Below are 27,079 nucleotides of genomic sequence, written 5' to 3'. Positions count from 1 at the left end.
TCCTCTTCAAACAAAGACCCCACAAAAATAGCATATATTGCAATATAATGGCAATATCATTTACAGTAAAATGAATACCAGTAGGCTAATACCAATACAGAACCACTACATAGAAATATCACATCTTCTTCTTCTGTAAATCTATGAAAAATAAAATAAAAATACAAGGCCGATGAGTCAAATAAGTTTCAGCTAAAACCAGAGCGAAGCAGGACACTCGGCAGGACTGATAGCGATCAGCGCCGCCGCAATCAATTGATCTACCATTTCATGGTTTCATCGCTTCTTTTGATCGGTAAAGGGGGGAGTGATCGACAACAAGACCTCTGGACACCGTCTACTTTAGACTACTAAGATATTTGGAGCGGCGGGGTCGAGCCGACCCCCGGCTCCTTTCCTAATACTTTATTTGTCGGGCCTGAGCGGAGCGCCGCTCCTTCCCCTGGGAGATCCGTGGAGACACGGCTCCTCCGGAGGCGTGCAAACATCTCCGCTCGACGGGTAAGGTGCTTCTTATTTACAGCTTCACTTTGGACACACGGCACTGGGAATTACTCCGCCCACCCACACACACCCCAAAAATAAAGTCCCGCGGCGCCACCGGGGAACGTCAACGTACTTCACGATTAGAAACTAAATAGTTACGACTGAGCACGGTTCCACCAAGAAACGCAAATCCAGACGGTAAGATATATATACAGGGAGAGGAATCGATGGTATTAACATCTGAGGCCTCTGGGTGACGGCATGGCTTCCAGTGGGAGCGACATCAGAGAGACCTCTGGGAGTGTCGTCTGCGATGGGTGTGTGGCTTGTGTGCGAATGCCCCAATGTGTGTGTGTGTGTGTGTGTGTGTGTGTGTGTGACTGAGGGTGAGCCGTGGACAGACAGAGAGGCGCGGGGGTTTGTGTGCATGCGCGTGGCGAGGCGTTATGGGGGTGCACGTTCCGTCTGCAAACCTGCCGCTCCTTCACCAGTTCATGATGCAGTTCCTGTTGAGGGTCATGAAGTAGACCTGGCTGCTGCCTCCGGAGCGCACCGACGCAAAGAACACCTGAGGACACACAGCGGAGCCAGCGTTAGCCACCGCTAGCAGCCACCAGCAGACGTCTCGAAACATTGTAATTCTACAGCTGGAACGAAAAAAGCCTCATTAACCCCTGCAGAAAAAACCTCAGTAGCTAATCGGTCTTTCTTAGCCACCCGGAGCAACCGCTGCTGCCGACGAGACGTTAGCATCGCTAGCTGAGGTTAGCACTGGCTAGATGTTAGCATCTATGCCCTTCAAGGATACCAGATAAAAATGAAAATGCACCAATGAACAAGATATACAGAGAGTATACAAAAATAAGCATGAGTTGTTAATCTGCACTTGCTTACTATTATTATATTGTTAACTTCATGACACATGGGATTGCGAGACTAATCTTCTGGACTCCTCTGTATGTCCAGGACATCTGGAGAAATTGGCACCGCTGACTTTAAATTCATACTTTGAAAGAGAAGGACCTTTGTACTTTCAGGGAACCCGTGTGGCAAGGTAAGGTGCAATATCCAACAATTTCCTTCGGGATAAATAAAGTTGTTCTCATCTCATCTCATATTTGGATTCTTCTCCGTGTGAAAAAGTGATATTTTAAATCTGCGGACACGAGGAGCTGCGTCGGAAGGCAGGTCAGAACAAGCTTTGTTAAAAGGAACATGCCGGTTTCCGGAGAAATCCATCTGTTTGCCAGTTAGCTTGGCTTGTCGATGTTCTACCTTTCTCCGAGGCCTTCGGCCGCACCTCCCAGCGGCGCCGCCGGCCCCGCCCACGTGCCGGGACTTGTACAATGACCGCTTGTGAAATAACGTTGCGGTCGTAAGAAGGTTGCACGACACCGACAACCAGGTTTCACCAGGTGTTTGGAGCTGAACGGAGATGTTCGACCTCCTCGCCATCAGAGTTAATCCGTCTCCCTCAGGGAGGTCCGGCTGTACTAGCGGAGGGCGGTCGCGCCTCACCTTGTCGTTCCTCTCGCACAGGAACTTCAGCCTCTGAGCTCTCTTGTGCATGAAGACGCCGTCCAGGTGTCCGGTCTCCACCGAGCGGATCTCGATGGCCTTCTCCCCCCAGCCCATGATTTGGTTGGAGCAGATGTGAGCTGCGGAGCAAAGAGGCGCATCAGCGCGAGGCGGTTTGCCGTTTCTCCTCTCCACACCTTCCGGCGGAGCCTCACCGACGGACGTGGGCATCTCCCCCCACTGCAGGACCACGTCCTTGATGATGCGCCCGTAGGTGTTGACGTACACGCCCTCGTCCTCGTAGCACAGCAGCATCTCCATCCCGTCCGAGCTGGGCAGGAACACGATGGCGTGCGGAGTCACGTGGCTCTGGATCTGTCGGGGAGCGCAGCAGAAGGTTGAGGTCCGGGCGTTCCCCCGAGGAGAGCACGCGTCCGGGGGCGGAGGACGCTCACGTGAACCGGGATGTAAATGTCGTAGTTGTTTCCCGAGTCCACGTCGATGGCGTGGAACCCGGCGCAGGAGCCGTAGATGACCTTCAACCTCTGACCCTCCTCCACGGTCAGGTCCACCAGGAGGGGCCTGTGCGGCAGGTCTGCGAAAGACTGCTCCGGAGGAGGAGAAGGATCAGCTTCACCTTCACCCCCCCGCCGGCCCGCAGGCCGATCTTCCGTGACGGACGGGAAAACCGACGCTCACCTTGAAAGCCATGAATTTGTGATAAGGCTTGGGCGCCCAGGCGTACACCTCCACCGCGTTCTTCAGCGCGATCACCAGGAACTTTATCCTCTCGTATTTCACTGGGCAGAAGAGCCGCCGGGGCATCAGACACCGGCGCTCAATAATTCAGGTGCGTCCACGAGCGCCCGTCGGGAGGACGTCACTCACCCACTTTGTAGTGCACGCAGCCCTCCATCTCACCCACCGTGGTCCAGCCTTGCTTCTTCTCCACCTCGGGGTCGTTGTGGAGGATCTTGTTTCTCAGCCAGGCCAGGTAGTACACGCGAACCTTGTTCTTCTTGCCTGAGGACGGGATTACAGGAGGAGGCTCCTCTCAGAGTCCAGGGAACCAAGGTCGCGCGAATGCGACCGAGTTTCTCCGGTGAACCTCCCGCACATTCTTGGGCTGTGGGAGGAGCTCCGAGGAACCCCACGCAGATACCGGGGGAACTCGGAGCCTCTCCCCTGGACAATCATGCACCTTCAGCCCTCAGGAGAAGCAGTACACACCAGAGATGGTGATGAGCAGGTTGAGACCCTCCAGGACGTCCATCTGCTGGAACCTGCGGGAGTTGATGAGGGGATACACTTTGCCCTGGCCGCTGCGGTCCAGAAGCTTCAGCCCGTTCTCTGTGCCCACCAGCAGGTTCACACCTGGACACACACACACACACACACACACACACACACACACGGACACACACACACACACACAGTGACCAGCTGTCCTCCAGCCAGAGCTAAAAATAGCCATGCTGTCCTGGTGTTCTTCGTTCCTGTCTGCTCTTTATTGTCTTTTTATGTGTTTTATGATCATTTACACCTCCCGTGGTGCAGCAGGTCACCAGGGCCTCCAGAGGACCTCAGGAGCCACGGTCTCACTAGAGGAACCGTAAAATATCACGCCGGAGCCTTCGCGGGCAGGTCTAATGTCTGCGTCCCAGGTCTTCAGGTCTGCTCACGGTGGTGCTCAGAGACACCTTCCGGTGCTCTCAGAAGGTCAGGTTTCTCCACAGACCATCTCACGGACCCCGGCAGCTCACAGCTCACCCCAGAGAGCGGCGCACAGGATCTCCGAGTTGAACCTCTTCTTGTACTTGCGGATCTCGGGCGTGTCGTTGGGCGGCCGCGTGTTGGTGGGGTTCACGTTCACCATGGAGCCTTTCCTCACCTCCATCTTCAGCTGCTCAAACCTGGAGCCTGCAGACGGAAAGCTGAATCTAACGACCTTCTGACACGCGGCGGCAAAGGAGAGGGTGAGGAGGGGCGGCGGCGGAGAGGCTCCCACTCACCGCTGACGGAGATGTTGTCTCCTGTACCTCCTGGAGACTGGTACATGCCGAGGTCCACAAAGGTGGTGAAGGATGATTTCCCAGAAGCCTTCACCAGACCTCTGGACTGATACTGGAGGGGCAAAGAGGGAGAGAGAAGGCTGGTGAATCCCACCGTCCTCCAACGTCCAGGAAATACTTTCCGCACAGCTAAACATTCACTGGGTCCTTCATCATCTACGGCTCATCCTGCGCTCGGGGAGGGCTTCATCAGAGGGCTTCATCAGAGGGCTTCATCAGAGGGCTTCATCAGACGAGGGCTTCATCAGAGGGCTTCATCAGAGGAGGGCTTCATCAGAGGAGGGCTTCATCCTGGAGCCGTCATCCGACCATTCACACGTCCAGAGGGTCTCCAGTGAAGCTCCTCCATGAGGAACCCCACGTAGAGACTCCACGCAGAGAGACTAACCAGGGACCTTCTGGTGGAGGTGGAGGAGCAAACCTCTGCACCACGGCAGCTCATTCTCACATCTATTCACGCTGGTTAGAAGTGACGGGAAGATCTCCCAGAAGCGTGTTCCTGACGCCGTCAAACAGACATCCGGCGCAAACGCAACAAATTCTATTTGATGGGTCCTACTGAAGTGTGTTGGAGGCGCGAGCACCGAGCGCTTCGAGCGGCGGCGTCCTCACGTCATAGACCGAGTCCTTCCCGGGGGACGAGTGGGACGCCGAGTCGGTGGGGGAGTGAGACGGCTGCACCACGTCAGGGAGGTTGGTGTACCCGTTGTGGCTGCGCTTCTCCGGGGTCTGGAGAGGACAGGACACGGGTAGGACCACGGGACGCATCTCCGGCGTGGACCGTCCACAGTAACACACACACAGCAGACTCACCCTCTGCACCAGCATGGTCTGGTCTCCGTACCCTCCGGCCTGCTCCGCCTCGCCCGCCTCGCCCTCGTCCTCGTGGACCACCATGGTGTTGACCGAATCTGTGTCTGCATCCCTGTGTCTGCAGGGGAGCGGACGGAGCCTGGCTCAGCCGGGCCGGGCCAACACACACCAATGACGTTTGGGAAACTACTTGTGTGTGTGTGTGTGTGTGTGTGTGTGTGTGTGTTACCGGTCAGTGGGGCTCTCCTCCTCCTCCGCTCCCTCGCCACTTTCGCTCTCCTCGCTGCTCTCACTGCTCTCTGACGAGGACGAGTAGTCGTTGGCCTTGACCGGAGGCCTCGGCTGCTCCTCGGCACGCTCCTTGGCAAAGAGGCCGTGGTCCTGCACACACACACACACACACACACTTTACTGCGGGGGAGGCGTTCATGCAGGTCGAGTTATGGCAGGATACAAGATGGCTGCAGGTGGGGGTGCAGGCCAGGCTTGGAAACAAACCAGTCGACAGAAACGAAGCACAAACTGACTGACGCGGCTTCCATTTGGTGGAAACATTCACTCACTCATCTGATCAGGGTTCAAGGTCACCTGAGAAGGTGATCATGGTTCTCAAAGGTGTGAGATATCCATGCGTTTGTGTTGGCGAGGCAGAATTTGTCTCCACAGGGGCTGAGACCTTTCAGAAGAAGAGCGTATCTATTATGGCCTGCAGGAGAGGCAGATGGTGAGATGGTTCACAGGTGCTGCCTGGAGACGGAGAAGATGACATTGACCTCATCTTCATCTCCACGCCGCTTGTTCCGGTGAAACACGGGAGCTCTCAAAGACACACTTGTCCCGGGCAGCTAGCATCAACCCCCTGCCTTCTCCAGCCAACACCCTGAGCTCTGAGCTCCCTGACCATCCCTGAGCAGAAACATCTGGTCCGCACCAGCAGAATCGGGCCCTTCCATCTCGGCGGCTGTTCTTCTGCAGAAGGTATTTCCTGTGGGTTATTCAGGTTCACCTGCTGCCAGTGCAGAAGGACACGGATAGACTCGGGCTTCAGAAGCTTCTCCCCCATTCTTCTTCTAATTCTTCTTAGGAGGTAAACTTTCCAGCTGGACGATGCGAGCGCTGCCAGGAGGGCCTCCGGGAGCCGTCGGCACGTCCTGGCGTCTGACAGACTCCTCAAGCTCCACCCGTCCTCTGGCTTTCTTTACGGGGCGTCGGCAGCTCCGTGGCTCCTCCGGCGGCCGCGGACGCACACACCAATCATCACAACCAAAGCCTTCCGTTCCAGAGCGCCTTCTGGTGGTGACGCCCCCTGCAGATCCGCAGGCGCGGGGGGGCACATGAAGACCTCCTCGCAGCCACGGTTATCTTCACCGGCCTTTGTGAAGAACCCGCATGAGATGAATGCTTCTGAGGGAAGGGGCGGCGACACATCCAAACCAATGCGACACAAAGAAGATGGCGTCTCATGGCGAATGGGAAGCACAAGCATGCAACGCGGCGTGGATGCGTCCGGCAGCCGGCGGGTGCAGACACATACGCAGGCGTACTGACCTCTCCTATAGCCCTCTTGTAACTCTACGCCGGGGGGAATGTGCATTTGAGAGAAGGAGAAGCAACCAAACGTCAACACGGCGCCATTCATGGGGAAAGATCTGAGCGCCCGTGAACCGCTTTATGTCCGTGTCTGCGACGCGAAGCGCCGTCACGGCGGCGGCCAACAATCCACTTACAGCTGGACGGCCCGGGCGGGACGAGGTGCGCGACTCCCCGGGCTTGTGGCGACTGTCTTGGGAGAGGACGGGAGAATCCATTTTGGAGGAGCCTGAAAGGAGCGGGTCAGAACCTGTGAGATCAGACTCAGAGCAGAGATGGCCTTCAGAGAAGGTCCAGCGGGAGCCGGGACTCACTGAGGATGCGGTGCCTCTCCAGGGAGCCCGTCTGGGGGAGATTGGATATGATGCTTATACTGTCTCCTCTCTCCCATCGATCGTTGCGGCTGAGGTCTGGATTACTGCCACGGCGCACACACACACACACACACACACACACAAGTTATCCCCAGATGTCTCCAGAACCCAAGTCAAAGACACACCAATCACAGGACAGAAGGGTGCAGAGGTGGCGTCTGACTCCTACCTGGCTCTCACTGGATGCCTGATGCCAGAGGTGAGGTTGGTGTTCAGAGCGGTGGCGATGGACGCCGTCCTCTGGGGGATCTGAGGACGGAGAGCCGGTCACATTCACAGGAGATCAGAAGGCGCCGCAACGGGCTGAACGTCGCAGCCGTGCATTATAACCGTGAACACGCGTGTCCTCCCAAAGCAGGAGGGGTGAGCGGAACGGAGGGGAGGGTTTGATGGGACCGGATCCAGGAGGCCATCTAGGACCGCTTTGGATATCAGACACGACTGTGGTCAAAGTCCCCGCAGGTTTTTGCCGAGCCGTGAGCGGTGGACCATCTAAAGGAGTGTTGGAGCACAGAAGCCATGCGAGCAGCTCCAGGGCGGAGCTGTGGTTCGGCTTCAACGTCCCGGCAAAACAAGCGGAAACGTTGATCGGACGGATCCAAAACGTTGTTTTTATTTCAACATCTTCCCGCACTTTCAAGTCCGGACCGATCGCAGATGTTGGTTTCACGGGACCTTACAGACGATCTATCTGTGCTGGAACACGCGGCCGAGTCAAAACGGCGCGGAAGTGCGCGTCGACGCGAGGGGAGTCTGGAGCGCGAGGCGTCCGACACGGGGCGCTACCTTGGGGGGCAGCTCCACGTCCGGCAGGCGGATCCAGGGCCCGCGCTCCTCCCTGGCCTGGTGCACCTGCGGCGCCGGGTTCTCAGAGGTGGGGTCTGAGTTCTGGCGCACCAGCTCCCTGGAGTGGGTGGGGCGGGGGGCTGGGTTAAGGGAGGGGTCCTGGGTGGGGAAGGCGGACATGGTCTTAGTGGGTTGGTCACACAGAGACTGCGAGCGAGGGACGGGCGCCGCGTAAGGCTTCAGCGGGACCAGGTGAGCCATCTGGAACTGTGGCGGCGGGAGCAGATCGGGGAGGAGAGCAGGTGGAGCCAAACCCAGAGAGGAGAAAGAAGCCAGGGAGGAGGGAGAGGAGAGAAGAGAGGGATAAAAAAGGCGTAAACCAGGCGGCAAAGAGAGGCGGGCGAAGCAGCTGAGGAGTCGGGACGGGAGGTTCTGGGACGTCCGGAGGAACGCCTTCCTTCAGAGGGAAACGCCAACCGTCTGGGAGATCTGCAGGTTTAGCATCTCCCCCGGAAGACGAGCAGAAGAAAGATGGCCTCCTCCTCCTCCTTCTCCACGTTCAATCATCCGCCCCCTCCCGGGGGCGGAGCCTGTCCATCCGTCAGGGCAAATCGTCTCCGTGACGACCGTTTGGCCTTCTGGAGCGGCCCGGCGTCAGACGCTTCGAGGAGGAGGCTCCCGGACGTTTACCTACTGGTCTTACGGCGAGGGCGAGATCTCCCATCGAGTTGAGGCGTCCCCGTGGACCCCCGACGTGCACCCACCTTGCCCTGCCCCCCCTGCGGCTCCACGGGCCTCTGCATGGGCGGGGTCTGCGCCGACTGGACCGCGCCCGACTGGGCGACCGAGTCCGAGCGGGACTGGATGGCGGTGTCCGAGACGGTGGTGCAGATTTTGGGCGAGCCCTGCCTGTTGAGCTTGCTGCGCTCCTCCACCTGGGGGGAGGAAGCGCGGCGTCAGAGGAGGATCTGCGGACGCGGGGACATTCGGACACGCCTACCTCGCGGGCCCACGTGGGCTTGTTGCTGGGGTCCAAGTTCTTGTTGTAGTGGTAGAGCTGGGGCTTCTTCTCCTGCTGCTGCTGCAGGGACACCAGGTAGGCGTGCTCCTGCTGGAGCTGCCTCTGCAGACGCTCCGACTGCCGCTGCTCCTCCAGCTGCTTGCGTTTATACTCCTGCGCGACCAAACAGCCCGCGGTCAACCGAGGGGGGCAGGGGTGGACCGACGCTGGCACCGCAAGCGGCAAAGCGCCGCTTTTAACCGCAGAGGTTTCCGTTCGTCCTTCAGCACTGACTTCATCTCCGCACGTTTCGGGAGCAGGACCCGCTTACAGGCCTGCTTACGGCAGCAGCCCGCGAGGGGGTCTGGACGTTCTTCTGGGTGGACGGACTGCTACGTTCACACCTTCTAACTCCACCGGTCTCTCCCTGGTTTGAGCGTCGCTGTGTTCCCTCCAGAAAGCTACATAAAGTTATAAGGGTTATAGAACTGCCTCTTGCTGACACACACACACACACACACACACACACACGTGTCGATCTTCAGCTACCCCATTGGGACTTCCAGTGAATTCTATGATCACATTACATTAGAAGAACACTGACGCACATGATGCTTCTGCTCTGCATGTCATTCATCTGCAGGGGGTTCAGGAGATAATACACTGGAGCAAACAGGTCCATCTAGCAGGACAGCGCGGGATCCTTGGCTAGATACTGCATGGACGAGGAGCTCTGAGCAGGTTCTCCACGCAGGGGATCCCTGAGCAACGTGACCTTCTGATGTGATCTTGGCCCGGATGCTTCAGAGAAATGTGGCATTTGAATTCTGGGAGACGGTTTTATTTAAGCTTAGACACGTTTCTCCGATATCCAAAATTGTCCCAATAACCAGCGGCGGGAGGAGGACTAAGCCCACCATGCTGACATTTGCGACAGCTTCTCAGCAGATTCTCTGCTCACCTTCACCAAGCCCTGAGAACATCTCCGTCAGCCGTGGCTGATCCGACGCCGCCGACCTGTTAGAGCCGGAGCAGGAGTTCTACCCTCCATGTTACTGACTTTGGGCTCCACTTTGCCCTCGAAGGGCAGAGCGTCACGGCGTCACGGCCCTGGGGGACCCCTGCTGTCCTCAGCACTGGGGGACCCCTGCTGTCCTCAGCACTGGGGGACCCCTACTGTCCTCCACCCTGGGGGACCCCTGCTGTCCTCAGCACTGGGGGTCCCCTGCTGTCCTCAGCCCTGGAACATTCTGCACATCCACACCGCCTCTCTACATCCTGGTGGACTTTTAAAAAAGGCAGCTGCGCGTCGCACTTCATCCTTCTGCTGCAGCTGAGCACTGCATCCTGGCTTCATCTGTTGTAGTATTTTAACCCTTTTCAAATATTAGTTCTGCGTTTGCGAACCATCACGTCTGCCTTCACGCGGAGCCGGGCGCGTTGTGTAAACCTTGACCGCCCCGCGGATCCATCCGGCGGCTGTTTGTTTTAGCCCGTTTTGTTCGGCCGCGCCGTCTGAAGCGGCTCCGCCGGCGCAGCGATCACAGCTCCGCTCTGACGGCTACCGTCCCGGCGCCGCTCGGCTCGGCTCCCGCGACAAAACCTCCAGGGCCCCCGGGGGAACCCAGGTGTGAGAGCTGGAACGGGAACAAAGAGCCGCCTCTCCGTCCAAATAGCAGCCGCTCCCACGTGTGAAAATCTAAATAAGAAAAGAGCCGTGTCAGGAGGCGGCGGCTCTTCCTGCCGGCGCCGGAGGAAGGAGCTCGGGACGACACGGGAAGGATTTATTGGATATCTGGGGAATAAAAGCGCCGCAAATCCAGGGGCTGATTCTCTTTACAGCGTCGGCCGTAGACCTCAGTGCTGACGGACGAACCTCTGCCGTCAAAAGCTACGGAGCGTGAACCCAAAGCGGGGGACGTTACCATGAGCAGCGCCTGCTCCTGAAGCAGCTGCTGCTGGAGGATTTCTAACTGCCGCTGCTCTTCTTCTAACTTATGCCTGATAAACTCCTGAGGACGCGTGAGGAGGCAGGAGGAGCGATGGCGGCGGCGGAGTGAAGGTGCACAGAAGAAAGGGGGGGATGGAGAGGGCAGAAGCAGAAAACCATTACGTGAAACAATCAGTCATGGTGACAGGACATCAGAGAAAACACGGTTAGTGGTGAAATCCCACGGGGTCTAGAGAACGCGGCGGAGGAAGACGCGGCGTTAGTATCAAGATGGTTTGTCACTCCGAGGTGATTTGGGTTGCAGAGGACAGACAGGAAACGGAGCACCCACAGAAAACTCATCTCTGAATAAATACACTAATTTAGACCCTTGCTGCTATGGCAACCCACTCGTGGAATTTCACCAGCGGCGCTGCAGTCCAGACACGCCCACGCTTCGCAGCCATTGGCCGACGGCGGCCCACAGCCTCGCCGCGGTTGGTTACCTGCTCCCTCTCGGCCAGCCTCCGATCCTCCTCCCGTCTCATGTCGTCGAGTCTCCGATGGGGACCCTTTTCCTGCTGCCTCACCATCTCCCTCTCCTTTCTCTGTTGCTGGGAGAGAAGGCACAGCAGAGGAGGGATCAGGAGAAGGGCTGCGCTTCACGGGAGGCCCGAGGAGGAACGTCACGCCGGTTCCGCTGCCGAGAGCAGGAGAGACGTTCGGGTGCTCGGACCGAAGGCCGACCCCGGAGCGACGATCTCCCGCGGCTCCGCGGCTGGTCGGCCACATTCGAACCCCAAAGACGGGGCGGGGGACGACTCCCCGGCGGGGACCCGACTTTCGGAGGGGTGGGGGTTAAAGGAGGGGAGTGCAGGTCTGATCGTCTGGTTTACGTCTCGCGTTCGCATTTTTCCACATCTTCCTGCGCCGCCAGCGCCGTTTCCGTCAAAATGCTAATTTTAGCCTGGTTTTCAGAACCCCGGCAGCAGGATGTGAGGGTGTGTTTGTGTTTCCATCCTCCGCTGCCAGGAGAACGCCAGCGGCAGATCCTCCGCTGCCTCACAAAGACACCCTTCCCTCCATCGTCACCTCTTCCAAAAGAGGCCGAATGAGTAACTGCTCCGAGAAGGGCTTGGATACTGGCGTACGGCGAGCAGGGCGTTTGTCCAGAGGGACAGCCCAATGGGTCAGGACCTTGTATTTTGATGACACATGAAAAACGTTTGGAATAAAGCGCAGAATAAACAAGATTCTCTTAAATTGAGCGGTTTAAAGGTTGGCGACAAATCTTCTTACAAAAAATTCTTGGTAAAATTCAAAACGAGTTAGAAAAACGAGTATTTGCAAGTGTATTTGCAGTCCCTATGTCCTCTATTGTAAGTCGCTTTGGATAAAAGCGTCTGCCAAATGCAATGTAATGTAATGTAATGTAAAATACCCCCTCAAAAGCGTAATGGGACTCGTCGTAGCGGTTTAGTGGACAATAAACCGGCTGCCGGTCAACGAGCCTTTCCCCTTCCTCCCGCCTCACGTCCGTTTGCCCTGCAAGCCGGCCAGCGGGCCATCAGGGGCGGCTGGCGGGCCGCCGTCTCTGCCCGAGGGCACTTTGGCGAGCGGTGGGAACGGAACCGCCGACCTTCAGGCGACGGGGAAGGGGAGCATCCCGGGTGTCACTCACCCTGGATCCATCGGAGGGCCTCACACACACACACACACACACACACACACACACATGCAATCATTCACACGCTCATCCACCAACCGGGACTTTGGGGGTCTCCAATGAACGCTCATCATGCTTTTGGACTGCGGGAGGAACCCGGGGGCCTCCCGGCTGCGAGGAGGTGTCGGCCCGGCCCCACCGGTCCACGCCGGGCTAGAAACACCCCGGTGAGGTCGGCGACTGTAAAATGAATGCAGCTTTCAAACAGTGTTTGAGGTGAAAGCACTTCTCCAAGCAGAGCTTCCTCTTCATGAACCGCCACTCCGCTGTCACCATGGCGACGGCACTACAGTCTGTCTCGACGGTGAGTAAATGTTTTCTGTGTTGGTTTGTGGTCTGATGTGGCGCGTCATCCTGGACCGCTAAGGCTCAGAGCTACCTCCCGCATCCTGTGGCGGGAAGAAGAGCCAATGACGCGGTCCAGAGAGAAGCTCCGGAGAAGGAGAGCCTCCACACAGAACCCTCACAACGACTGGCTTCTGGGCCTCCTTCAAGAAGTAAATCAAAATGATTCTGGGTTTGCAAACTCTAAGTCAAAGGTGGTTGACGCTCCTTCAGGTCTCTGAGGACTTTGAGGAGCGTTGGAGACCCTCAGCACATCCTGCCGGAGGCAGAGATGCCGTGACATCTGGGCCGGGTTTGAAAATCCTGCAAACATCATTTGCCCTTTGCGGCTGTCATGATGTGGATCCGCAAACCTGCAGCAACACGGGGAATTTCTCCATTTATTAAAAAAGGAGGTCTAGCGATTAATAGCTGGCGCCGTATGACACGGCTAATGGTGTCACCATGGAAACCTGATAGACTTCCTCCTTTCAGTGCTGCCACGCAGGGCTCAGGAGGTGGCCAGAAACACCAGATGTGATCGTGACTGGCAACAAAATGGAAGCCGTGGCCACCAGGAGGCCCGATCCGGGCAACCATGTAGACGTGTGTGTATATATAAGAGTACACACACACACACACACACACACACACACACACACACACACACACACACACACATATGTATATATGTAAGGGTGTTGCCCCTGAATAATTAAAACCCCGTAATGGTTTTATAATAACCAGTAGGTCTTCATCCGGCTCCTGCAGACACTGATCTGTGCTGAAGGTCAGTGGACCTCAGGTTAAAGCGGAGACGTGGAGCCTCACCAGGACCTTCAGGCAGTCGTGAGGGTTTCTCCTAACCGCCGGCCACCTGTTGCTCCTTGTAACCATCTCGCTCCATCATGAGCCACCACAGGTGCTGTGCATTGCAACCAAAGGACTTTGAGATACTTCAGATTCCACCTCGTGGTCTGAAGTTACATCTCGAATCCCATCTTGTGTGGTCGGGAACGGAAACTGACAGCACTTCAGCTCCATTCCAGGAGCGGGCAGAAAACCAGGCTCTGAGAGAAGGAGCTCTGCTGGATCTCAGCTTTTGAACATTTACAAAGTATGACCTCCCAGAAGGCAGGTTTGAGGGTGGATCAGTCGATCCTTCCTCCCATGGAGATACACTTCCACCTTGTTCCTGGGCGTCTCCTTCATGTGGATGGTGCACGTGAATTCTGTGTGATGCTAATGAGATGTTCCCCCTCACGTGACGCCCCACGACCTCTAAAAGCGATGCCTCGGTTGTCCCGGGTTACCTCTTCCAGTCGGCGGCGCTGCTCCTTTTGCTCCTCGATGCGTTTCTGGCGGTCGTGCAGCAGCTGCCTCTTGTGCTCCTCGGGGTCCCGGCGCTGGGCGGCCAGCTGGGCCTGCTGCCTCTTGTGGGCCTCCGAGCGCTCCTTGTTCTCCTGCTGCAGGCGCTGGAAGTCCCGCCTCAGCGTGGACTCGCCGGGCACGTTGAGGATGGAGCTGACGGACGGGAAACGTCAGGGCGGATCCGGGACGCGCCAAAACTGTGGACGCGCTTCGGGGCCGCCATTACCTGGACTCCCGGTCGTCCCCGCGGTTTTCGTCCTCCTCGTCGCTGCCGCTGTACTCGTACTCCGTCTCCTCTGTCGAAGTCAGGAGAGACGAGTCAAAACGCCGCTCCGTGGCTGGAGCTTCTGTCTGAGAAGATGCGGCGGCGTTACCTTTCTCCCCCCTCTTCTTGCGGGTGCGGTCAATGTGGTCTTTGAGCTGGATCCGGACCTGGCGCTCGGTGGGCTGGTCCCGGATGAAGGAGTGCTTCAGCAGCTGCTCTGTGGACGGCCTGCTGGGGTACGTCTTTACCAGACAGCCCTCGATGAAGTCGATGAACTTCTTGGACCTGGAGAGGAAGGGGAAGAGACCCGTGAGCCACAGCAGAGTCCCAAATCCAGATCCGACACAGGTTGAGGATTCAGGAGAAGCTCCTCATTTCATTTCCCGCAGAGAAATCGTGCACGTCGCTCCCCAGAAATGCTCTTTGTGACTCAGACTCAAAGTGAAAGCGGCAGGTTTCACGCTCACATTCTGCTCTGGCACCAGCCGGCGCCGGCGCCGACGCCCTTCACCTTCCGAACCCAGTGACAGATCGTAGCCAGCATTCGTCAGCGGCCGGGACTAGAAACCACCTGTCGCCGCTCCTCTTCACGCACACCAGACACAACTCGCATCTCACTCGAGGGTCGCCTCCATCACAACATCATTCATTCATTCATCCGCTCACTCCACAGGGTCACGGCGGGGATGGAGCCCATCCCAGCGCTCATCGGCCCAGAGGCGGAGTGAAGCCCGGATCCATCACAGCGCCACTGACAGAACCACAACATTCACCCATCATACAGACACACAACATTCACCCTCTCATTCACGTGTTTCGACCATGCAGGATGTCTCTGATGACCCCCCGCATGTGTTTGGACTTTGGGAGGAACCCGGAGAACCTGGAGGGGAGTGGGACCTCCACACGGAGAGACGTTGCAGCCGTGAGGAAGCAGGAACCTCTGGGTAACCCGGCTCCCGCAGGCTGGAGGAACCTCCTCGCGGCGTCACTGCGGGCCCAGACAGAAGGAGCCGTCTTCAAGCATCTGCACAGGATCTTTGCCTATCGGCGCTCGCGCCGGACACCGAGAGCCCGCCCTCTTCCAGAGATCCAGACCGCTCCCCTTCCGGTCCCGGCAGCTCCTTCAGCAGACGGGCCGCTTCCAGCCGCCGTGTTGATTTGCACTTAACCCACTTCTGCCGCCGCAGTAACCTGGTTTTCTCTCCACGGCCGTCACGGCGACAACAAGCATCCTGCGGAGCATTCTGAGCTCCCTCGTCCGACGCCGGCTCTTTGGACGACACCAGCTCTGGAAGCAGCGTTCGGGAGACGACCCGCCGCGATGACCTTCTAGCACTTTCTTAACATGATTGCAATTCGACACGATTTGCTTTTCATTTTCACCGCACAGCGACATCATTACACAAACACCCGGACCTCCATCCCAGACCTTCCTCGTTCCGGAGCCCGTCTCTGCAGCGTCCAGGAGCCGCAGCTTCCTGGACGGACGGCTGCCATTGTTGTTCGGCGTCCAAGGACGAGGTTTCTCTTTAAGAGATATCTCCAAAAGGGACCTCGGTGGGCGTTTTTCAACAACAGCTGGGCTTTGGCGACAGACATTAATGTGTGAATGTCTTCCTCCTCCTCCTCCTCTTCCTCTTCTGTTCGCTCTCTTTGTACTAGCTTTCATTAAATCACCTGTCAACCACCTCCTTTTTGTAATTTCGGCTCATTTTTTTCCCCCGCCTCTTATTCTTGCCGGGTCAAAGACGCTTTTAAATCTAAAGGTCATCTATTTAGCGTCCGCGCAGTGAGGCCGGCCTGTCCGACCGCTCCGTCTCAGATCTGACAGAAAATGAAACCCGGCGTCTGCCGGCGGGAGGGGCAGGTGTGACTTACCATTTCTTGGATTTGAGTTTGGGCGGGGGGTTCCTGGGGATCAGGAAGAGGGCTCTCATGGGGTGCATGTCGCACAGAGCTGCGGAGATAAAGACGAGGGGGAGGTTGTTAATAAATCTGCCGGGAAAGGCACATCGGCGAGGCGCTCTGAAGCAGACAGAACATGGCCTATCCGTACACACTGCAGTTTGTGAATAATACCGGCGGCCGTCATTATTCTGTGTCTGCTGAAAGGCGGGCGAAGCCGCTGTTATCCAACCCTGGGCCCGGCGCCCGAGGCGTGCTGCTCGGCCGAGAGTGAGAGCGAGGCCTGTGAGTCACCGTGTTCCCGGCGTAGGTAGGCAGCGCAACCTGACTGGGTAGCTTACCCGCAAAAACAGGTTTTTATAACGCTCCCTTTTCAGACAGCGGGAAGGAGACGGGAGGTCCTCGTTCCTGCGATTCCAAGGCCAGAAGAAGAAAACGGCGACCGCGATTCCGCCGCTAACGCGTGTGACGTGCAGCTTTAAGAGGCGGCAGAACACACGCCGACTCCCGAGGAGATCCGCGCTGAAACGATCTTGTCCGCCATCCCATAAATACCTGGACTCAGCCGCAGTGCTCAGGGCCGGGGGAACACATCAACAAAACCCACTACATTTAGCCTGTTAACCTTTTCCCTGCAGTTCTTCTCAACGGCCCTGAACAAAGAGACACGACACCTTGAATAGAGAATGTCACATGAAGTGCGCAGGCGCACACACACACACACACACGCACGCACACACACACACAACAGGTTGAAAATCTGTGATTGGTTCAGGGACGTGCACACTAAACCACAGCGCTGGGAGAACACTTGCTGCTGTCATGTTGACTAAACAGATACCTCAGATAAATCCACGCATGAAAAGCAAAGCCTGACAGAGATCCACAAATCTCCCTCCAATATGAGGCCCGGCAGCAGAATGAACCCTTTTGTTTACCTTCTCCGCCAATTATCACGCGTTACCATCGTCGGGGGATTTTGGCGGGGCATTCCGCTGACCGGACTCCGCGAAGATCCACCTCCGAGCCAGGCAGGGGCTGCTGGGAGGTCAACATTCCACCCATCGTCGGGGTTATTAACGCCGACGATATCGATCAGGAGGCGTCGGATGAGCCGATTCATCCGTGCAGCCGAGAGCCGAATCTGTCAGGATCTAATTATAACCGCCGCCATCTGGCGCCGAGCCTTGGATTTGCAATCCGCAAGACAATTCTTCATCGGATCATTTTGTTTTGCAAACATTTAAATTCAACGGTCGGGTTTGTGAAACGTGCACGCGGCGGGGCGGGGAGGCCCGCCAGCTCACGACAACAGTGAGTCAGCCGTCCGTCCGAAGACACCGTCGTTCGCCGGGCCTTCGAGGGAAAGCGTGAAACCCCTGGACGGCGGCCTGATCGCACTCACGCGGCGCTCCTTCGGCCATCTCGATGGCGGTGATCCCCAAGGACCAGATGTCACTCTGCAGGACACACGGAAACACGGGTCAGATTCAAGCTCACACACACACACACACACACACAAGTGTGAAGGCGTTTCGGTCACCCTGTAGTCGTAGGTGGAGTCGGGGTTCTCGTCGCAGGCGATGACCTCCGGCGCCATCCAGTAAGGGGTGCCGATGAAGGTGTTCCTGCGGCCCACGGTCCGGTCCAGCTGGGCGCTCACCCCGAAGTCCACTGGGGGCGACGCGGCGCAGTTAGCAAAACATCACGACGCACGGAGACATCAGGTTCATGAGCATTTCACTCATGGAACGGAGCGGATCTTATCTTCTCTAAGCCGAGCTAAGCTAAGTTACCCTTCTGGGTCACATCGGACGGCCCCCAGATGACCGAAGTAACAACATCACAACAATAGCACTTTCAACTTGCAAAATACATATTTTATTGCCTGTTTAAATATTGTAGTTATTTTATTGCCTATCTGTATATTTTATATATATTGTCTATTTTATACAGTTTTATAGTTGTATTGTCCAGGACTACAGATGGAAATTAGCTATGAGCTATAATCTGGTACAAACATCTCTGCCTCTGTGCTTAATGTATTTGTACACTGTCCTTATAAACTTCTAAACAAACAAGCAGAATTACATTGTCAAAGTTTGGATTCTATGTCACTTGTTTCCCTCCAGATGATAAAGCCTCAAATTTCTATTGATGCTAACTTTTTCTAGTGATTCTCTAATGACGCTCCATCTGAGGTCATTTCCTGCTCTCCTTCTCACTGTTGACAAGGTTTCAAGCAAACCATCCACTCCGGGGGGTTCCGGACGACGACTGGATGGCGGATCTACTCCAAGCTGTGGTGAAGCTCTGTAAAAAAACGGGGCGACGTACCGAGTTTGACCTCGGCGTTCTCCGTCAGCAGCACGTTCTGGCCCTTGATGTCCCTGTGGATGACTTTGTGGGCGTGGAGGTGGGACAGGCCCTGCGTGAGACGGACAGTTCACGGCGGTGTCGGGTGACGGCGGCGCCGGGCGGGTGCGAACGGCGAGCGCTCACCCTGAGGATCTCCCTGCAGATGTAGGCGATCCAGTCCTCCTTCAGAGAGCTTCCCTTGGTGTTCTTCACCAGGTCGGTCACGGATCCCGCCCCGCAGAACTCCATCACCAGCTGCGGACACAGCAGACACTCGGTGAGCGCCGACGGCGAGCCGCGGTGGCGCCGTGGTGTCGCGGACGCGGCGGACGGACCCAGAGCTGGTCGTCGTGTCCCGGCGGACTTTTCTTCACGAAGGCGCCGTAGTACGTGGCGATGTTGCGGTGATGGCTGTACTTCTTCAGCATGTTAATTTCAGCCTTGATCTCCTCCTCTTCCTCCTCCGTGACATCCATCACCTTGATGGCGGCCAGCTGGCCCGTCTTGACGTGACGGCCCTGATTAAAGAACAAACCTCTGAGTTTTCCAGCCACCACAGAATTCACGTGGGCCGAACCCTCCGGAGACGCTTGGGGCGGTGCCACGGGTCCGCGTTCGGCTCAGCGTGGGGTCTCACCTTGTACACCTGCCCGTACGTCCCATTGCCTACGACCTCCACCAGCTCGAAGATCCCCGCCGGATCCTGCGGGAGACCAAGGGAGACGGATTAGCGGGCACGCATCCAGGGACGGCGGAGGAGGACGTCGCAGCCAAGTCCAGCGCACGCTGTGCACGACGGGCGGGGGTTCTTCTCAGGTGTGCTGTTCCTGCAACCTTTACTCTGGCGGTGCATTTGGGTCCAATCAACCTGGGCTGCAGCTTTGAAGATCATACTTTAAAAGTAACCCACACCATCTGCTACCTGGTTAGCAGGCAAAAGAAGTCGGAAGCATCACAACATCACCAGCAGTCGGGGCTAAGAGCTCATTTCATCTCCACACTAATAATAATAATAATAATAATAATACTAAATCATCCTTTATTGGTCCCCGTGGGGAAGTTGGTTCTCTGCAGTGAAGCCATCATGGATGAGCCATGAGCATCAGGCTGCCAGGAGCTGCTCGGGCTTCGGTGTCTCGCTCAACAACACTCGGACTCACTAAGAGGAGCCGGGAATCCGGCCGGAAATGTTGGGTTCCAAAGACGAGCGCTCGACCTCCCGCCCCACTTCTCCGTCTACGGCCTGTGTTCGCATCTTCATTATCACCAGCTCCTCCACCGCCGCCATCTTTGCTGCCATTTCAGAGTAACTGGGAACGCAGAGGTGAACTCTGCACTGCCCTGCGGTGGACGAGTCGCTCAACAACCCCGCAGACGTACGTGGACGGCGACCTGAGCGTGGACGAACCTGAACGCCGACGTCCCTCATACGGACGTCCGAACGGCCACGCGGAGAGAACCTCGGGGTCGGAGGTCACCGGCGGACGTCCACACAACTGATCAGAGCTTCTTCGAATAGGTGATGATGGTTTCATTATGGTGATAAAGGTTTATCAGCCAGGCTGATGGACTCACTCTGACCCAGTTTGGGAAATAAACTGCTTCACAAACTTCACCGGCCTCCAGGTTTGGGTCACGGAGGCCTCGCCGGCACAAGCTCAAGAAAACAAACAGAAATAAATAAAGCTACGCTTGATTACAGATTTATTTTCCCCCCAATGGTTTTCAAGAACTACGAGACAGGAGGCTAAAACACTTTGTTGTTCGCCGGGGCTGAAGAGTGGAAATGGATCTTCACGGCTGGATCAACAGGGTCATGGAGGACAGAGAGGACCAGGGACGAGTCCATCTGTGGGACAGCGCAAGGTAGATGGTCTGCAGACAAAGTCACACTGAGATGGTTGGGACCCGGACAGAGGAGGGATGGCGAACATCTGTCTGGAAGGATGCTGAGGCTGGAGCGACCAGCCAGGAGGTCTGGAGGAAGACCACAGCGGAGCTTTATGGATGGAGGGAAAGAGGACGGGACAGTAGTCGGTGTGGTGTTAGATGGAAGCAGATGATTGGCCGGAGAAGAAGAACAAGGACTCAGCCTTGAAGAAGGTTGTGTGCTCATGCTTTCACAGAGGATCTAAGCCTCTGCGGTGTCTTCTCTGCTTCCCCTTCTGTGATCTGCTTCTCCGGCATGATCTCATCACGCTCTGTGATCTGGTGCGAGGACCTCTCGGAAGGCGGGGCCAAGGCGCAAGAAGACGTTAGAAGACAACGGCGAGCGACCAAAACGGGAACAGAGAAACAAAACTTTCTGGGGGAAAAAGAAATGACCATGTGGATGTTGTGTCTTCTGAATGAGAAACCCTCTTGTGAGGAACAGGATGGGTTCTTCTAGCCCTCTCCTCACCCTGCTGATGGCTCACCCTTCACTGGAGACCAAACACATGTAGAAGACGACAGGTTGCACATACATTCACCCCGGTGGAGAAGAGCGACGATGCTTTATGTGTCCACCAAAATTCATGTAAATAAATACAACGCGCTCTGTGGCGTTATCACACCGGCTGAAGGCCACGGGCATGGAGGAGACACTGGCACTTCCACCTTAGCAGAGAGGTAGAAGATGCAGGAGGACGTGGCCTCCAGACTGGATGCACCCAACACTAATAATGATCAGGTCGCTCTGACTTAATTATACTACGTCCTCCCCTGAGAGACGGGGGGGGGGGGGGGGGTGACGACAAGCACTTCCACTTTCATGCAATTTCAATATGGCTTTAAGAAGATGTGTGGGCGGCGAGGCTGCTGCTGCCGCCGCTTCAGAACGTACAGCGTGACCCATCTGCTTTCATCTCCTCCCGGCGACGGCGCCTCTGCCGTCAGCTCGCGGGGGAAAATGTCCTCGGAGGGGAAATAAAACAGCACGTATACCTGCGGAACATCTGCCGGTAAAAAGCCCTTCTGCTCGCGTGACGACGGGCCGGCGTACGATCCGCACCGACATGTCGAGGAGAGAAGGGCGACGGTGGAAAGACAGCGTGGAGGAGAACAACGTCATGATGAAGCGAGCGGCGAGGCAGAGGCGGAGGAGCCGCCCACGTCCAGCGCAGAGAGTGGGATGAGAGGAGTGAAGTGATGGAAGGGGAGGGGGTTCCAGGAGCGGCCACAACCAGAGCGGCAGATACCACAGCATCTAATGCGCATCTGAAGGCTCTCGCGCCTCCCTTTGAGCCCCGGGACCATCAGAATACATCAGAACGAGAGAAGGCCGCCATACGCCGGCTGGCGAGGCCGGAGGGCCAAGCGAGAGCGAGTCTCCCGCAGCAAGAAGAGGAAGTCTTTACCGAGACACCGGTTGGAAACAAGAATTTACAGCCGCTGCAAAAAAAAAAAAAGCCTCAATAGCAACCAGTACGGAGACTGGGATGGAGGATGGAGACCTACTCCATTTTAGGAGGGGAGCATCCAGGTGAAGAGTCACCGCACGGAGACCTCTGGTATCAGGAGGCTCCACGTCCAGCCATCCACCACCTCCAACAAGTTCACCCGTGTTGTTCACATCATGTTCCTATCTTCTTGTCCGTTATTTTCACCGATGCACTTTCGAGACGATCATCTTCGCTTAACCCTCATCTTAGGACCAAAAGAGGAGACGGCCAGGAAACGGTTCCCGCTCGGTGCCTTCAGACGGTACATTCATCTGCGCCGAGGAACCCGCAACATCTCCAGCTGCACCGAAGCACCCACAACATCTCCCGCATACTCACACGTTACTACCATGCACGCTCTCCAAACAAATATTTCAAAAGGCACAGTTTATTCCTATAAACTTCATTCTGAGGCCCCTCTGTTGACTTTATGCTATGCTAACTTTTATAAAATATGTGACGGCTCCTGCTGGCTGCAGACACCTCATTTCCCCCCAGGACCAATAAACGTCATCATCTTCACATAAGCTAGAATAAAGTCCTAATGTATTAAACGGGGACGCAAAGATACGATAAATACTATAAGAATGCATTCCTGGGGAGCGAGAATAGTCTCGACGTTAATTGAGGACATGAAGTGATAAGAAACAAGAAGGTTATCTTTGACAGGTGGAGGCAGTGAAGTGTGTGAGATCAGCTGTGACACCATGAGAAGAATGAGTTCCGCAATGCCGGTCCGGGCAATCTTATTCTCTAAATGTGCCACATCAGGCGCTGCTTCTGGACGTGATGTTCCACCTCAGCGCCGGCTGAAGGTCTGTCGGTCCGAAGTGAGCGCGAGCTGCGGCGTGTACTTTTACTTGAGCACCCCTCCGTGCAGGACTTGTTCAGCCCGGGCCCTTTTGATTTCCCTCAACAGGCTGACATATTCTCACAGAATCTCTTTCCAAGGAATATATATCTATTTAAAAACTGGGTCAGTTCAAAGACCACGGTGGGATTTGGACATTTCTCAGACGGAGCTTTGCTTTAAGCGGCGCCGTTAGCCGGTGACTCCGGACCAAAGAAACAGGGACAAAACTCCAGATCTCCCGCGAAAGCCGCTAATCTGTCAAAGCCGGGGTTTTTTTCGGATCGAGATGTTTGGTGAATGAGCGGGAGCACACCGAGGGTGGGATCCTGGGCTATTACTCCAAGAGATGGTGAGAGAAATACAATTTGGGTCAGGGAGCTGAAGATGGGGGTTCCTGTTTGCTGAGCACCAACACGACAACAAACTCTGAAAATAGCCCTTTCGAAACCTCCCTCCCATCCCATCTCCAACCTCGGCGCCGATACGTTCTTCGGCCTTTCGCTGGCCGTCTTCTCCGTCCACGGGAAAACATCGGTCGACAGACGAAGAAACGCCGACGTCCACTCCGTCGACCGCTACGACGCCTGAACTCGAGCGATGCCTTCCAGCTCAGAACCCACTGCAGGAATTCTGCCTTTCAACGACTGCGGATGCGGGCGAGCAATTCATTGGCTGTCCTGACAGCTCGCTGGACCCGCCGCAGTTTCTCTTACCGAGCTAATTCTGCCAAAGAATACATGAAATGAATCACGGGTGCCATCGCGGTTCCGAGGGCCCGGTTGGTTTCCCGCAGGGGCCCTTTGGGGTCCGGGGTTTCTCCCGCCGTCCGATGGCCCTGTGACGGGCGGCTCCAGGCGAACCCCGCCTCTCGCCCCATGCCAGCTGGGACGGGCTCCGATCGGTAGACAGTAGACGAGGGTAACGAATGAATCCCGTTCAAAAAGCTCTGGAGAACTATCTCCGTCCAAAACGGACCCGGCCAGGTGACCCCGGATGTCCCTCACACTCTGGTGTGAGAAATCTCACAAAGGAAGTTTTAAGCGTGAGAAAAAACTTTTTCTCGCACACCTCCTGGCCACAGATGGGTTGGGTTCTATGGAGGGAGCGGGACGGAGCCTCTAGCGCACACTCTGCCGCCGAATTGTCGTTTGTCATGTGTGTGTGTGTGTGTGTGTGTGTTTGTTTGTTGGCAGCCGGAGAACGTCCTCTCGGTGTGATAGTTTGTGAGTGAGACGCCACCTCGGGTGCACTTACCACTGAAATACAGCCCCGCAAAGGACGACCGTCCAGATGGACACGATGCAGACGGAAGCACGGGTTTCACTTGTTTTAAGTGCTAAATATCCCTTTTGGCCCGGGGCCTTCAAGGTGGACCGCTGACAAATAAGGGAAAATACCAACGGCCAATTCTGACAGGCGGCGTTTTATAAATAGCCGATAAAAGAATGGGATCCGTCATCCGAAGCGGCGCCAAAAGGAATCCGGATGAAACAGGGCCACAAAAATAAGGGCAATTACAGGATGTTTCACATGATCTCAAAGAAAAACAGCAGCGGCGTAGCCTCACGGTTGAATTATTAACCGCTCCATTCAGGCCGCTGAGTGACGGCGACCTGCGTGATAAGGCAGCCCGGCGTGGAGCGGGAGGCGGGATTATCCCACAGTCCGGGCTTCGCCGGACACGCCGGGGGCTTTATTTAGGCTCAAAAGTATAGATTTACGATAAGATAAGATAGTCCTTTATCGGCGGGGAACTTCACAGCAGCAAAACTACATCTGAACAAGCATTCATGTGCCAACATGTTTTCCCATCAGTGCACCGTACTGTGCCACGGTGCAACGTTCGCTGTTCCACGATGGACGTGCAGAGTATTGACCGCACAGGCCGTAACTCACACAAAACAATTCCTTCCCACGGACGTGCAGAGTATTGATTGCAGAGACCGTGATAAACAGGAACCCTTTCATGGGTGCAGGAATATGGACTGTAAAAACAGAATACAATACTCTGTGTGGACACGATCGGCCACAATACGTCCACTCAGGACGTGACATTTAATACGTAAACTTAAGGTGACACGTGGAAGGAGTTGTGTTAATGCGTGTCGTCCTCATGCGGCTGTAGACAACATCTAGACATAGACACTTTCTCCTTCTCAGCTTTCCCTCTGATGAACACACGAGTCCTGCTCAACAGCTCCGGCACCAACAATAACACTGCCCACGCCACTCCTGGGGATTATTGTCACCTTAACACTCAAACACTCTCTGCACTCTGCACTTCGGGTTGCTTACAATGTTCTTGTCCAGTCATTGTTTACCTCCACGTCAGTAGGAGGTGCGACTGCCAGCCGCAGACAAACTAACTGAGACCGAGTGTGTGTGTGTGTGTGAGAGAGAGTGTATGTTCAGACCTGGTCTGTACAGCTGGTTCCTATGCAAATCTGCAGGGCAGTGCTAGACCAGGACAGTAGCCCACCTCGACTCTGTGTGTGTGTGTGTGTGAGTGTGTGTGTGTGTGTGTGTGTGTGTGTGTGTTGGGGGGGGGGGGGGGGTCCACCAGTCGTCGCTGCACATCCACAACACACCCAACCACCCACCCACACACTCACCCCCCCCCCCCCCCCCGTCCACGGAGCTCGGTCGGCGGCAGGTCTCACCCTGAGCGCGGCGAGGTCGATGTCGTCCAGGCTCCGTGTGGGGGCGTTCTCAGACATGGCCGCTCGGAACTTGGATGGGCAGCTAACAAGTTGCGCGGAGGCCGGCGAGGCGCGGCGGCCGGAGGCCCCGGTGACCGCCCGCTTGGAGCGGAATGCGCCGGCGCTCGGAGGCCGCCGGGGGTCTACTTCTCGTCGGCGGCGACCAGATTAGCAAACATCGCCGACCGGCTGTTAGCTCCGTCACCTCCGGCCGACACCCCGCACTTTACAGTCTCCGATTAGAATTGTGGTTTGATTTCAGGACAAAAAAAAAACCGGGGCGACGTCCGCTCGAAGCACAAACAACTTCTAAATGTTGTATTTCCTCCCCCGGAGGCGTCCGCCGTTAGCCGGCCGTGGGCGCCGCTCCCGCCGCCGGCAGCCCCTCCGCGCAGTGCACCTCCGCGGCCGCCGGCCACCTGGCCGCGCTCATTCCGGCCGGACCCGGAGGGCGCCGCGGGGAAACTTGGAGTGAGACGCGGGGGGGACCGGCCTCTGCCCGGGGGAGGGGCGGACAAGTTCCGGGGACGTTTTAGGCGACGACACGCGACGGTTGTTTTGGAAGGCAGCGGACGCAACGTCTGCTATTATGCGTTCGGATCCGTCCGCACCGGGACCTCACCGCCGCCGCCGAACCTGATCCGGACCGAAAATGTCAAATAAAACAAGCTCGACGCGACGCGACTCGACGCGGACGCACTTGTCAAAGTTGCCCCGGCGGGCAGGTGCGAGGCGGGCGGCTAGCTTGGCTGACGCGGCGGACGGAACTCAGAACCCGGTTCCGTCCAACCGCGGCTTCCCCTTCGCGTCCGTCCGTCCGCGGTGACAACCCGACCCGAGCCGAGCCGAACCGAGCCGAGCCGAGCCGAGCGCTGGCACCCTTCCGGCGCGGAGGGGGGGGGTGGTGGCACGGTTGGATCTCGCCAGTCACGGTGTCACCTCCGAACCCGCGTCCGGTTCTTTTTTTTATGTCAAGTCAACGCCTCGCTTCCCGAGTCCGCCCGCCGCCGAGACCTGGACGGAGCTCCGCCCGTGGATGAAGCTCCGGATCCGGATCCAAACTGCGACCGTCCGCCAAACTTGTTATTTCGCCATGTTTTGCTTCCCGACTCCTCCGCCCCTCCCCCTCCTCCCACCCCCGGCCTCGCGCGGCGCAGCCCCGCGGGTTCCGAGCGCTGATTGGCTGCTTGCCGCACCCGGGGGGCGTGGTCTCCGGGGCCGCGGAGACGGAGGCGCCGGCGGGACAAAACATCCATCCGGGGGTCTCTGGACACACACACACACACACACACACACACACACACCTATAGGAAAATGCGCACACAAACATAGAACATACCCGTGCATGACAGCGGATGTACACGTACACGTAAATACACACACACACACCCTCACACACACACACACACACACAAACTCACACACTCACCCTCACACACACACACACATACACAGACACTCACACACACATCTTGTTGAAAATGCGCACACAAACAAAAAAAACACTCGTACATGGAAGCGGATGTACACACACACTCACACATTCACACAGACACACAAACATCTATATGAAAATGCGCACAC

At 56.6% G+C, this 27,079-nt stretch overlaps 1 protein-coding gene across 6 annotated transcripts; it reads right to left on the bottom strand.

Moving 5' to 3' along the window:
• mink1 (misshapen-like kinase 1) lies at window positions 1-26,966 on the bottom strand. 6 transcript variants are annotated; one of them, XM_086177201.1, is made up of 32 exons: window positions 25,457-26,966; window positions 19,159-19,224; window positions 18,857-19,039; window positions 18,666-18,776; window positions 18,501-18,591; window positions 17,707-17,837; window positions 17,569-17,623; window positions 16,137-16,215; window positions 14,365-14,540; window positions 14,217-14,286; window positions 13,933-14,143; window positions 11,076-11,183; window positions 10,565-10,651; window positions 8,640-8,813; window positions 8,404-8,574; window positions 7,640-7,906; window positions 7,023-7,102; window positions 6,794-6,897; window positions 6,617-6,708; window positions 6,438-6,461; window positions 5,119-5,270; window positions 4,890-5,007; window positions 4,689-4,805; window positions 4,017-4,128; window positions 3,775-3,924; window positions 3,235-3,378; window positions 2,893-3,027; window positions 2,704-2,804; window positions 2,460-2,609; window positions 2,220-2,379; window positions 2,005-2,144; window positions 1-1,054 (listed from the first exon to the last, which is right to left on the bottom strand). In XM_086177201.1, exons 1-32 carry the CDS (start codon window positions 25,511-25,513, stop codon window positions 971-973), a joined length of 3,900 nt encoding a protein of 1,299 aa, XP_086033327.1. In that variant the 5' UTR covers window positions 25,514-26,966; the 3' UTR covers window positions 1-970. The 6 variants fall into 6 exon arrangements, with proteins under 6 accessions (XP_086033327.1, XP_086033326.1, XP_086033328.1 ...); XM_086177200.1 differs by having other exon boundaries at window positions 4,689-5,007; XM_086177202.1 differs by lacking the exon at window positions 6,438-6,461.
• Window positions 26,967-27,079: the final 113 nt, after the last annotated feature.

The sequence above is a fragment of the Fistularia commersonii genome, chromosome 29 (assembly GCF_037954325.1).
Source record: "Fistularia commersonii isolate RoL2024-O1a breed Wild chromosome 29, RoL_Fcom_v1.0, whole genome shotgun sequence".
NCBI lineage: Eukaryota > Metazoa > Chordata > Actinopteri > Syngnathiformes > Fistulariidae > Fistularia > Fistularia commersonii.
This window is presented reverse-complemented; position numbering and strand designations above follow the sequence as displayed.